The sequence below is a fragment of the Mirounga leonina genome, unplaced genomic scaffold (assembly GCF_011800145.1).
Source record: "Mirounga leonina isolate KUSES-001 unplaced genomic scaffold, KU_Mleo_1.0 Mir_151, whole genome shotgun sequence".
Lineage (NCBI taxonomy): Eukaryota > Metazoa > Chordata > Mammalia > Carnivora > Phocidae > Mirounga > Mirounga leonina.
The window spans coordinates 99,995,694-100,009,138 of record NW_023270377.1 but is presented as its reverse complement, the minus strand read 5'-3'; the positions used below and the strand labels follow the sequence as shown (position 1 = coordinate 100,009,138).

Sequence of the window (13,445 nt, the reverse complement as noted above, 5' to 3'; positions counted from 1 at the left end):
CGTGCCCCTCTCTGCTTGAACACTTTTCGTGGTGGGGAGCTCGCTACTCCCAACACAGTTTATCCCGTGGAACTGCTTGGGCTTCGTGGTTTAAAAAGAACTCCGCGCCTGCCCCCCCCCCCCCCCCCCCGCAACTGTTTAGTTGTTCCTCCCCGTGCTGTGCTTTGGAATGTCTTTGCCACCCGGGACTTCAGTTCCATTGACTCCCTCCTGACCGCTTCTGTGTGTGGTCCAGCCAGTACCGGGAGGCAACACCTTTCTTGACCTCAGTGCTGTAGATCAGCTCATCAGCAGAGCCCTCACCGGGTTGCCCCTTGGATGGCCTAGGGATGGGGCCGGGGTAGCCGAGAAAGGCAAAGGGAGGCAGGATGAAGCCAGGGAACAGGCAGCTGCAGGAGCCCCTGAACCACCGAGAGGTCTCGGGGAGGAGACAGGTGAATGGCGGTGAGTGGGGGTAGGAGACACCTGGGAGATGGATATGGCAGCTCTAGGTAGGAGGAGAGCGTTAACACTGACAGAAGCAGAAGCTCGGGGAGGACCAGAAGGGCAGGGCGAGGGGGAACTTGGGTTCCCTGGTGACCAGTGAGCAGCGGGGGGTGTGCAGGGGCCTTGGAGGGACGGAGGACCCAGTGGTCAACCCAGCATGGCCCTGGGGGCCTGGCTTGGTCCTGGCCCCGTCGCATTGCAGCCTGACACATGGCTCCGGAAATACTCCCAGGTTATCGCCAGGCCATCTGAGCTTATTTATAAATAAATCAAGAACTGGAAGATGGATGCTCTTCTCTGGGTGGATGCAGGGCAGACAGGCAATTAGCAGAGGGCTGGCTGTATGCCAGGCACCAGGCTGGGTGGGGATGGAGAGATGCCCCAGGCCCGGTCCTGCCCTCTCAGATCACCTCTACCTGTATTCCAACCCCGTCCCCGTCAGCAGACCGGCCTCTGGGGCCACCTCTCTATGGGGACAGGGGGTGGGGCAGGACAGCAGGACTATAGGACAGAAGGAGCACATGTCATTGAACCTGGCTCTGTGCCGGGGGCTTCACAAGTATAAAGGAGACCAATCTTTGTCCATCAACTCCAGTGGGCAAAAATAGAACTTTCTCAGTTTTCTGTACCTTTAATTCTGACTCCGTTCTCCTGGGATGGAGAAACCTAAGCCTTGTTTTTTTCTGGATCTTCCCCACAACTTGGCCAGGCTATCAGAGATTCACATGGCACTGTGGTATCTGGGGAGCCCATGTGGTCTTGAGCTTTGCTCCACAGAGTGGCGGCCAACGGACTTTTGTGCTTCGCTGGAGGCATGAGCTCTGCAAGGCTGTCTGTGGTCCCACCCGTCTAGAAAGATCCCTACAGCCATTTCTCCTCTGGGCTACCGCACCATCCAGGACTGGCTGGGCAGCAGGGTACTCATGCCTCTTGCTGGAACCTTGTATATCCTGTTCATCGCTTGCCCTCCTTGTCTCCCCAGACTGAGGGAAGTCTTGCTTCCTTTCCTGTTTTCTCCCAAGCATTTTGTTTACACCAGAATTCTTGTCCCCGTCCCCCCCACTGCCCAGCCTTTGGAAACCCAAGCCAGGAAGATTCTAAATTTTTCTGCCCACCTCTGAGAATGTGAACCAGTAGGCTGAGGAGGAAAGACAAAAGAAGGGGGGCGGGGATGGAGATTAATAGATCAGAAAATATTCTCCTGAACACACAAATCATTTAATCCTCACCAAAATCCTGGGGGATGTTACTACGCCCATTTTATAGATGAGAACACTGAGGCCCGTAGAGGTAAGGGGCATGCCCAAGCTAGATTTGGGTCCAGAGTTCGCTCTATCTCCACCACAACACCGCTTCAGCTCAGGATCCCGTACTGTCCTCTGTGGCCACGGGCACTCGGCAGGCACCCCCTGCTCCCCCAGATGGCATTTGTGGGCCAACATTGTCTTCTCTTGTCTCCCCACTTAACCATCCCCAGCTTTCCCTCCTCACCCTCCAGCCAGGCAGTCAGCGGTGACAATGCCCATCAAGGATGGTGGAGAGCTGCCCCTCACGCTGCCCTGGGCCCTGCTTGTCCACGAAGCAGCTAATGTGTATGCATTTCAGCCCTGCTTTCCAGAGGCAGGGAGCCCTCCCTACTGGCTCAGTGAACAGGAGCCCCATTTACAAAGCTCCTCCATCCCTTATTTCATTGGACACCCCCTCACCCTGAACTCAGGCAGCGAGCTCTGGGGTCAAGATCTAAACCTACCAGGAACGCACAGTGACCCGAGTTCTGAGCTTTGTCCCTTTCCCACCAGAGCCCCAGAAGGAGTCTGGTGCCAGGACGCCCTCCCTTCTTCCCATCCCTGCCTTACCTGTGCAGGCCTTCCCCCTACTCAGAGCAGGAGCCTGGTGGAAAGTGGGGTCTGAGGCCCTCCACTCACACCCTGGACAGTGCAAAGGGGGTCCCTGCAAGCAGCCAGGAGCCACACAGAACCACCTGGCTGCCCTGGCCACAGTCCCTCCAGCCCAGCGCACACGTGTGCTGCTTGCCTGAATGTTTTCTCTTTCAATCAATTGACTTCTTTTTTCCCATCATGCTGTACATTAGATCTTAGACTCATTCACCCTTCAGAACTGCAACTCAGTGCCCTTTGGCCAACCTCTCCCCATTTCCCCCCAACCCCAGCCCCCAGTGACCATTCTACTTTCTGCTTTGGTAAGTTTGAATCTTTCACATTCCACATGGGAGTGAGATCACACGGCATTTATCTTTCTGTGTCTGGCTTAGCTCATTTAGCATACTGTCCTCCGGGTTTATCCATGTTGTCACAAGAGGCAGGATTTCTTTCTTTGTTAAGGCTGAGTGATACTGCATTGTAATCCTCCTCGTCCATTCACTGTTCGATGGACACGTAGGCTGTTTCCACACCTTGGCTATTGTGAACCATGCTGCAGTGGACATGCAAGAGCAGAGATCTCCCTCTCTGAGGTCCTGATTTCATTTCCTTTGGGTATATACCCAGAAGTGGGATTGCTGGATCATATCGTAGTTCTATTTTTATTTACTGAGGGCCTCCGTACTGTTTTCTATGATGGCCAGTTTGCATTCCCCCAATAGTGTACGAGGTTCTCCCCCCACTTTTTAAAATTAATTTATTTTTTTAGGAGAAAGAGAGAGAGAGAGAATATGAGCAGGGGGAGGTGCAGAGGGAGAGGGAGAATCTCAAGTAGACTCCGCGCTGAGCTCAGAGCCCAACACGGGGCTTGAGCTCTGGACCCTGAGATCAGGACCTGAGCCGGAAATCAAGAGTCGGATGCTCCACCGCTTGAGCCACCCAGGCATCCCGAGGGTTCCCTTTTCTTCAACTGACTTTCAGTTTTTAACTTAGCTTCCTTCTAAACAATAATAGCTATAAAATCACAGATGTGATATGCTCGTCCTATAACTGCTTAATACATATTAAATTCTCTTTTTTTAAAAAAAAACGTGTAACTATTAAAATTAAAAGCATTCAACCAGTAGGGGCTAGAGGAGCATGCCATTGGGGATGGGAGCACTAGGTCTGTTCCCGGTGCTGAGGCTGGAAGAGAGCGTGGCCCTGCCACGGCATGATACCGTGCTCAAGACACGAGCAATGCCACGCAGAGGCGGGAGCATCAGGTGGGCTCCTACCAAGGGTCAGCCTGGAGGGTGGGATGCCAGCTCCAGCAGCATCAGCTCTGTCCCCCTGCACATGTCACTTTGCCTCTCGGAGCCTGGGCTCCACATCTCCATCACCTCTGCTGTGGGGCAGTGATCTTACCCAACCCCTGCACACTCCGCAGGGTCTGATGCGTGTCCAGGCTTTTCTCTCTGCAGGGCTGATATGAAGGGCGTGTCAGTGACCTGGCCGCCAGGGGACCCCACTCACCTTGAGGGGAGCTGCTCCCCCCGGACCACCAGCCCCTCCTCCACCGCCTTCTGCCAGCACCGGGGCAGTGTCCCCGTGGGCCCAACCTGACATGACCCAGGTCAGGAAGCCTGCCAGATGCCCTGGTACCCTCCCCAACTGTCTGGCCGCTGGACAGGGCTTGTCTGGCCTCACGGGCAGGAGCCCTGGGCCCAGGCCCTGGCTGAGCTGGCTGGGCCCAGCCCTGAATTCATTTCTCCCAAAGGGAGGAAAGAGGCCCCTGAATTCTTCCACAGCTGGGAAGTGCCCCAACCACTTCTAATACAAGACATGTGGCTCCTTGTAAATGAGGCACCCTGCTGTCATATGGAGACTTCTGCAGAAGGAGAAAAGACGTGGGTCAGCGTCATCCTCCAGGCTCCAGATCCTGGAATAACTCAAGTAGACAGACACAGTGGGTCATCTGTTACGGGCCTTCCCAGCCTGGTGTCACCATCCCAGGGCCATCTGGGGAGGCCAGAGTCACTGGGAGCCTGCAAGCTCTGAAAGACCCTGCTCACGTCTGGCAGGCAGCGTCCACGGCTGGAATGTGGACGACCAGTTGCCTGGACGGTGGTAAACCCTGCCTGGGTGCTCTGGGAAGAGCTCAGATGGACAGCTCCAGCCCCTCCTCTTTCAGGCCTCACTGTGAGAGTTGGGGTGAAGGTTCGGGGACATCCAAGGGGTTGCTCATCTCCCACATTCCTCGAGTGACACAAACCCTGGTCCTCAGTCCCAAGATGCTTCCACCATCCTGGGCAAGCCCCGTCCAAGCCCTGCCTTTGTGTCCAAGCTCTCTCTCATTCCATACCAGCAACCTTGCCCTGGGGCCACAGTCTGTCTGTCACTCAGGGGCAGCTCTACCTCCAGAGCCCCCAGCCGGGCATCCTGACTTCCCACTTCCTCTCTCCCCCCATCCCTCTGGGGGCCGACCCCCCTGCGAGAGGAGAGCCCCAACTGCCTTCAGCCCAGCTCTCTGCATCCTCCTTCTTTCCCTCCTGGCCCAGCTTCACACCCTGCCTCCCCGCCACCTCCTGGCCCCTCTCCAGCTCCCCTAGCCTGGCTCCATGAGGAAGGCTCTCGGAAGCTGGGGTTGGTGCCCCCGAGGAGACAGGGCAGGTGGGTGAAGCCTGGGAGGTGGCATGAAGCAGTGTGGCTGGACAGCCCCTTTCCAGCGCCTGCATTTCCTGGGCTGTGTGACTCCAGAAACCTGTTTCTCTTCTCTGCTTCATCATTTCATTTATAAAACAAGGACAGGGCCGGATGCCTCGGAGCACTGCTGTGGGTTAGATGAGCCCATGTGTGTGAAAGCACAGGGTGACGGACTCCCACTAGCACCAAACCAGAGCTCACAGGCCGAGGACTGGAAGGCCAGCACCTTAACGTGGAATCCAGAAGTCGGTGCTCAGACCAAAGTCCGTTTCCGAGGAATGCATGTGGGGAAACAGACTCCTGTTTTAACACAGTATCACTCCTGGGCCCCTCCCGACACCAATTAAATCAGGATCCCTGGGTGTAGGGCCCAGTTCTGTATGTTCTGATGCCTGGGTGGCTCAGTCCATTGAGCGTCTGCCTTCGGCTCAGGTCATGATGCCAGGGTGCTGGGATCGAGCCCCGCATGGGGCTCCCTGCTCCGCGGGGAGCCTGCTTCTCCCTCTCCCTCTGCCGCTCCCCCTGCTTGTGCTTTCTCTCTCTCCGACAAATAAATAAATAAATAAAATCTTTTAAAAAATTTAAAAATAAGTAAATAAAGCTCCCTAGATGGTTACACTGTGCAGCCAGGCTGGAGGCCCCCTGCTGTCAAGTCTAATGCAAGCTGAGGCCAAGAGGTGTTCTGTCTCTAGAGAAATCCAGACCTGCCCTGGTGAGGCTTATATGAGATAATGTGTGTTCTCTCCTTCCTTCACGCCTTCAACGTGAGCACTTACTGTGTAGACGGCAGAGTCGAAGGCCCCAAAGATAAAAAGGCACATTAGACCCCACTGGTTCCTGATCTTGAAGAGTCAGGACCGCACGGGAACTCCTAGCAGGCCGGAGTGTTGGGGATGGTGCCAGGCGGTTTGGGGGGAGGCCCTTGGCCCACGCTCTCTCCCTGTCTAATGTTGTGTTCGTCTTGGCAGGTTGCGAGGGGCTGTGGGACAACATGAGCTGCTGGCCCTCCTCCGCGCTGGGACGGACTGTGGAAGTGGGGTGCCCCCCATTCCTCCAGATGCTCACTGGCAGAAATGGTAACCACTCAGCCCACGGGTTCCGGCTGCGAAGCAGTGGGTGGCCCTCTGGGTGGGGCCCTGGCCTGGAGACCAAAGAACCTCTGGGGACAAGTGGTGAACAGACTGGTGGGAGGTGGTTCTTGTTGGGGCCTGAAGGCCTTGCTTGGGGGTGTGAGGTGGGCTCAATTCGCAGGGTCCCAAGGAAGGGGGCCAGGAGGCAATGTACTAGAAGTGATAAAGGAGACTGGGCTTGCTTCTCTCTGTCCCACATCCCCAGTTGGGCTCCCCCACTTCCTTCCATGTTTCTGCCCCCTTAGCAACCAGACCCCTTGTTCCAGCCCCTGGGTCTGGGTCCCACATGGCACAACCTAGCTTTCCAGAACACTTACTTTCTATGTATCCATTCTGCCAGGCCCTGCTGATAAACTGTGCCCTCCCTGAAAGCCCCTCGCCTCCTGGGTGATCTCTTGCCCGAGGAAAACTGCAGTTTACAAGGATTTTCTTAATTTGAGGCAGGGAGTGGGGAGACTGTGTCAGACAGGGGATGTTCAGGGACTAACATTGGCTAAAGCCCCACCACCTGCCAGGCATTTTTATATACACAGGCTCAGTTGAACCATCACAACTCCCCTGCCAATCACAGAACTTGTCTCCTCCACTTGACCCGGGAAAAAGGAAAAAAAAAAAAAACAGGGAGTTAAGAGGGGTTTAGCACTTTACCTAAGGTTCACGGCTAGAAGATGGAGAATCTAAGATTCAAACTCAGATTTCTCCGACTTCAAAACCAGCGCCCTGTCCTTCGATGCCATGGTCAAGGTGGGACTACAGCTTTGTGGTGGCGGGTGATGCTGGGTGGAGACAAGGTGGTTTCATGGCCTTTGGCCCCTGTCCTCCATGAGGTCATTTAAAGTCAAAAGCCTGACCTGGCCCTGCTAACCCCTCCCCTCATCTATGTGGGGCAGGAAATGCTGACCAGTGAGGCCCTTCACAAGAACAAACCAGAAAAGATGACTTTACACTAAAACCCACCAGCATCCCAAAGCCGGGTAAGGAAAGGTTGACCAGCAAGGAAAACAAGACCATGCAGTGTGGGAGAGGAGTGTAAATTCCTCACTCCATAATTCTCTAGTACGCATGTGCACACACACACACACACACACACCCAGATCTGGGGAGCACACTGCGGTAGCTCACAATCCCGCTCAGCCTCCTGGATGCCCAGCAGACAGGAACTGCAGGGGACCGGGGAGATAGGTCGGAGTCCCCCTTCTCCACTTCCTGCTTGGATAACGCCAGCTGCCGAAACAGACAATGTCCCAAATCCCAAAGCCTTCATACGTATGTAAAATGCCTGCCCGCCTAACGTGCAAACTGGGCGCTCCTGATTAGCACCAGGCCTGAATATGATCCCACTTCTGCCCACATTGCCTCTGCCAGAACTCAGTCATGTGGCGACACCGACCCGCAAGGGACGAGGGAAAGTGTGGTCCAGCCAGGTGTCAGTCTCCCGGGCCTGAGAGCCCAAGTTACTCATTCTCAGCCTTGATTTTCTCATCTGGAAAATGGGGAGAATAAACAGGACCAGGCTATGCTTGGAAATGAATTTTAAATATCTTCTTTTGTCCTTTCTCTTCCTCTCTTCTCCCTTTTTGCCTACCCCCACACACACCTGCAAACACATGCCAGGAAACTTACCAACAGTCTTTTTCTCCCAGTGTGACCCTTCCACGTCTATGTCTGGGGTCCATGGAGCTCCCGACACATGAGATTAATCCACACATGACTGACCTACAGCAACATGCTGGTCAGGTGCAAGGCCAGGACCAGATCCTGGACTCCCCATCCAGTGCTCCTCCCTCGCTGACCGAGTTCTCCAGTTGGAGGGACTTGAAGCTCTCCTCCTTTCCCAGCCTTCCCTTCACAACCCGCCCAGAGCCGCAGTGCCTCTACCTCTCCTATCAATGTCCCTCCTACCTTTCTGCGGAGGGGGCCAAGCAGAGCCGTGCTCCTGGCCAAATCCTTCCCAATCAATTGCTAGAACGCCGGCCTGCCTCATTAACTAGTAGCCCACTGACTCCTTTCTGAGGATCCCCAACCCTTTAATTGCTCAAGACCCCCCCGGAGTTCGGCCAGGAGTGCATTTCTAGGTCTGCCACTGTGGGGGAGGAAGTTGGGGTGGTACGTGTACCTCTGCTGCAGTTTCTTCTTGCTGCCACATGGTGTCGCTGTGGGGCTGCAGGAGCCACCCGTCTACCAGGCCACAGGGAGGCCCTGCCCTCCCCACCCCAGGGCTCTGCACTTGCTGGGGGGCAGTGTCACTACCCCCCTACCCAGTGACCCCAGGGCCACTCTGTTCATACCCATCCCCAAGCCCAGGGCACCAGCCAGTCCAGGAGCACGGGTCAGGACCAGTCCGGCCTCAGTTAGCCACCAAGAACCATCTTCCTACCACCATCTTCCCTCCCCATAGATCTCAGCCCCCTGGACTCCTCTCAGGAAGGAAAGCTCCCCTCAGTGGTTTCCCACAGGATTCCAGGGCTCCCCAACCCAACCCAGGGAGGAGCGCCCAGTGAGGACAGTGTGGTGTTTTGGACCGACCCTTCCTTTTGAGAGAAGAAAATAATAATAATAAATTATTTCCTAGGGACCCCACTACAGGGGCCCAGACAGGATGGTTGTCCATGTGACTGGAGGAACTGCAGGCTAGAATCTGCCCCCAGATATTTTTCTGTGTGTGCCAAGGTCTAGAATGTTCCCTCCAGGATGCATTCCTTTGATTCTTAATGGGGCACTGGTCTTCCAGAGTTCCTTGTTAGAAAACACACTTCCGTGGCAGGGTCAGGCCTTGGCCTTTCCCTGAGCCTTAACTTAGTAGACGTTCCTTATAACCTGATTAGATTCCAGGAGCCTTTTGAGAATTGGATAAAAGCTTTGGACTGGCTCTTCCCCAAACTGCACATACGTATATGCACAAAAATACTGCCTGTACCTTCAGGGGCCCTTGAGGTGTACATTGACCTGAACGTGGGTAAGGACGGGCCCCTGTCCTATTAGGAATTAACCCCAGGGGAAGTGGGTGGGGTTGAAGGGACTCCAGAGAGAGCCCAACCCTTGTCTTCTCAGCAGCTCTGCCAAGAGCCCGGTCAGCAAAGGGCACCGTCTTTTTAGTCTCACCGGGCTCCTGGCCTGGATCACATGCAGTATCTGTCTGGGGAATCCCACTGGGTCAGTGAGGAGAAGGCCTCAAAACAGGCAGCCCAGCCCAGCCTCTATGGGCACGCTGGCTGATAACCGGTTCTGGGCTCCAGGGAGTTTGTGTTTTCTTAATCCAACTTCCCATCCAACCAAGCCGAAATTGGACCACCATGTTTTCCCGTCTGACAACCTAGCTCCCTTGATTTAACTACAGAAATCTTGCACCCCCTCCTAAATTCCATGCCCCACCACCGCTGGTCCATTTTGGAAAGGCTGAAAGGAGGAGGGAGTCACACTCCCAGCCCAGCGAGCACCAGCCTGGGCACTTCCTGGTGCTATCGTGTTCCCCACTCGGTCCTGCAGGTGGGTGGTTATTGTCACTGGGCACAGAAAAGTGAGGTACCTAAGCTCACACCCAGATGACCAAGAGGCAGGGCTGGGGTTCACACTCAGATCTGGCTAGCTGGAAACCTGTGCTCCAGGTCTCAGGAGCCTTCAGGGGCTGGGCATTCCTGGATGCGGAAGGCCAAGGTCTCCTGGTGGTAGAAGCTGCCCCCAGGACTGCAGGGAGGGAGGCACAGTGAAGAGTCACATCCTGGCTGGGCCCTGTTACCCAATCCTGGGCCTTGGTTTTCTTGTCTGGAAAATAAGCCAGCAGTATCTCCCTCACTGAGCACTGGGAGGATTAGATCAAAATCTGGAGATGAGCATGGTGGCTGGTTCTAGAAATGCCAGCCACAGTTCTCGAGTTCAGTGGAACCCATCTGACCCTGAACCCTGTGAACCAGTGGTCCAGACTGGAGGCCTGTCAGAGAGGAGCATACAAGGCCCAACTGGGATGGCTAAGGCCCCTGGGGAGGGTACAAATTAGAACAGAGTGGGTGTCAGAGTTCCTGTCTCCAGGGCTGAGACCAGCCTCCCCCCAACCCATGCCACACGGGCAGCAGCCAGATCCTGGGACCAGTGCTTGGCCCTCCTCTGGAGTAGAGGATGCAACTGGGCCGTCAGTCCATGGAGGGCGACTCCTCTTGGTCACTTCCCAAGACTTCCTTCTCAGTGGCTGGCAGCTCCCCTTCCCCAGTTTTCGGACTTCTGCTCCAAAAGCTCCGTGTGGGCAAACTTCCCTGTTCCCTTATAGGAGAATTTAGAGCAGGCTCTTCTCCACTCAGTTGGTGTTCTGGCCCGCCAGCCAGCAAACGGATGAGCAAGGGCTCTGGGTTGGCCCCGGGAGCCCTCCAGAGCTCATCAGCTGCTAGGGGAGGTGGGGAAGCCAGCCACCACTGTGTGAAGGGCACAGGACTTGGCCTTGGCCTTGTGCGGGGAGAAGGGCGGTGAGCGCTGCGGGGGGGAGGATCGCTGCGGGGGAAGGATCGGAGGATCGCAGCTATCCTGTGATTTACAACGCAGAGAAATGCGGAGGTGTGGCCGGAGGACTGAGAACTCCTTCCTTTCTGGGAGGGGCAGCCCCCTGGACGGTCTACCTTAGTGCCCCTGCTCTGCTGGAGGTTTTCAGGTGCTGGGGAGCAGGGCGGGAAGTGAGATTTGAAATAGAACTTCCTCGGTGTGGGACATTTCACTATGGGAATGGCCGGGTCCTTGCCAACCGTGCCAGGTTCTCGGGGAACCCACCCATTAAATGGCAGCGGGACCTGGGATGAGTACGTAGTAAGAGGAGAAAGCAGGAGAAAGAAAGGGGATCCGTACATAGTGTGTGGTTGAGAGTGAGGGTCTGAGACCCGGGGTTCAACTCCCATTTCCTCCATTTCCTGTGCTGTGATCTTATGCAGATTATTTAACCACGGTGTGCCTCAGTTTCCCCAACTGTGAAATGGATGTAGTATTTACATGTTATAATATGTTTTACTATAAAGGTAACTGCTTAGTTCATAGTCTTGTTAGGGTTAAAGGAGTCGCTACCTGTCACAGGCTTAGGACAGTGTCTGGCACATAGTAATCACCAGGTATTATTATAGTAGAGCACGGGATTTTATAATTGAGCAAATACACAGCCCTTAGAGAGTGAGATCAATGGGGTTTTTTTGGTTGGGGGTGTATGATCAGAATCGCTTGGGACCACTGTCCTTGAGCACGACATTTGGCCCCTTGTATGACATGGGACACTGTAATCCCTTGCAAGAGCACTGGTGTGCTGCCATTGCGAAGGTCTATATTTATCTCCTGTGAACACCCAGGGGGTCAAGTAGCACCCCCTGTTTTGGGAAAACCCTCAAAAACCAGAAGTGGCACCTCAGCCAGTGGGTGTGGAGGATGGGCAGGGGGGGTCCCCCCTGGAGCACTGAGGGGGCTTGATGCTGAGACTGGAGCCCGGGAAGGGAAGGTGAGGGGTAGGGTGGGAGTGGACATGCCTGGGGTGAAGCCGTGGTGCCCCGGGGCCTGAGAGACCCCTGGAGTGGAGCTGGGCCTGGGGGCAGCCAGCCGGGCTGGGGAGCGGTGACCAGAAGCTCTGCAGGGTTGGGAGTGCAGTGGGGGAGAGCTGCTGTGACCGTAGGGGACTGTAGTGTGTGTCAACCCCGTCTGTGGAGCCCTGTGCCTGGCACAGAGGGATGTGGGGGTGGGCGAGGCCGTGGGACCCCGGGGAGGGCAAGTAGTGCTTGGAGGCTGAACAGGGTATTTGTTCAGAGCCGGCCTGTTTGTAGATTGAGGCCTCAGGGGTCCACGGATCTATCTCTCTCTCACCTGTGCACACACATCTGCATCTTTGCCCTTTTTTTTTTTTTTAAGATTTTTATTTATTTGAAAGAGAGCGAAAGTGAGAGAGATCACAGAGGGAGAGGGGGAAGCAGACTCCCCGCTGAGCAGGGAGCCCGATGTGGGACTCGATCCCAGGACCCTGGGATCACGACCTGAGTCAAAGGCAGATGCTTAACCGACTGAGCCACCCAGGCGCCCCTTTCCCGCTCCTTCTTACTGACCCTTACATATTCTTCAAGGATCAGCTGGGCCAATTGAGAGCTGACCCTGTGGTTCAAAGAAAGGCAGCTGGGGCCCAGCAATGGGGAAACACCAGGCCACCCCTAAGGTGTGGCTGAGGGTACCCGGGACCCCAGGCCATCTGTCCCCTGTCCCCACTGCTCACCTGCAGGATGCTTGGCCCCCACAGGTTCCATGTTTCGAAACTGCACACAGGACGGCTGGTCGGAAACCTTCCCCAGGCCTGACCTGGCCTGTGGGGTTAACGTGAACGACTCGTCCAATGAGAAGCGGGTAAGCCTGTCTGCCCCTCTTTCCCTGGCTGGGGGCCTGCAGGGTGAGAAGACAGAGTGGAGCCAGCCCCGGGGCAAGATCAGGGGACCAGGAGCTGCTCCGGTCACCCACCCCACCCCGCTCATCATCCGGGGTTCGCTGGGCCTGCCTCACTGCCCTGGTCTGTCATGTGAAGCCAAGGTAGGTCTCCTTTCCGCTACTTTTGGCCAATGAATATTCTGAGTTAAGTCCAAACTTTGCATTTACCTTTGTTAAATTTCAGCTCCTTGTTTCGGGATTTTACAGTTTCAACCCTGGAGGAATATCATAGTTAAGGCCCTGGGCTCTGTTCTTCCCCAACTGATGAGTCCAAGCCAACAGTGTCTCCGATGTGATTTCAATAGGCATAACTCACAAAACCAAAAGCTCGTGGTGTCCGCAATAATTCTTAAGGGTGTAAAAGGGTCCCAAGGTCAAACGGTTTGAGAACCACTGGCCTAGGCCAATTCTGTATCCCAGCCCTCTGCCAGGGATGGTCCAGGGGTGGGCAGGCCCCAGTCACTTTGGGCCAGTGAGATGTGAGGACAAGCTTGCTGGGGTTTGGGAGAAGAAGCTTTCTCACTCTTGGGAAGGAGCCATAGGAAGTCTGGCTGTCCCTCCTCCTGGACAAGCAGGCATGGGGAAGCATGTGGCTGTCATCACCAAGGCAGTCATCCAAATCGAGAAGTGGCAGCCTCGAGAAGAAGCCACCAGGATAGCAGGAGGAGAAATGGAAAGAACCCGGTCCTTTGGCAGCTTCTTAGTGCTGCTTTATGAAAGAGTTCTGAAGCCTGTTCTCTGCATCCCCAGTTACAGGAGCCACATCTGTTTATTAAGCAAGTTGGAAATTTCTGTTTCTTGCAGCCCAGAGCATCCTTTCGAACCTCTGTGCTGCCAT

General features: G+C 55.3%; 1 protein-coding gene across 1 annotated transcript in view; it reads left to right on the top strand.

Annotated features, from left to right (window-relative positions):
* The window catches only part of SCTR (secretin receptor), a 75,169-nt gene that overhangs the window by 35,678 nt on the left and 26,046 nt on the right, over positions 1-13,445 (top strand). The window contains exons 5-6 of the mRNA XM_035006547.1: positions 6,020-6,127; positions 12,426-12,529. Of these exons, the coding sequence (XP_034862438.1) occupies positions 6,020-6,127; positions 12,426-12,529 (212 nt within the window). The remainder of the gene's footprint in view (positions 1-6,019; positions 6,128-12,425; positions 12,530-13,445) is intronic.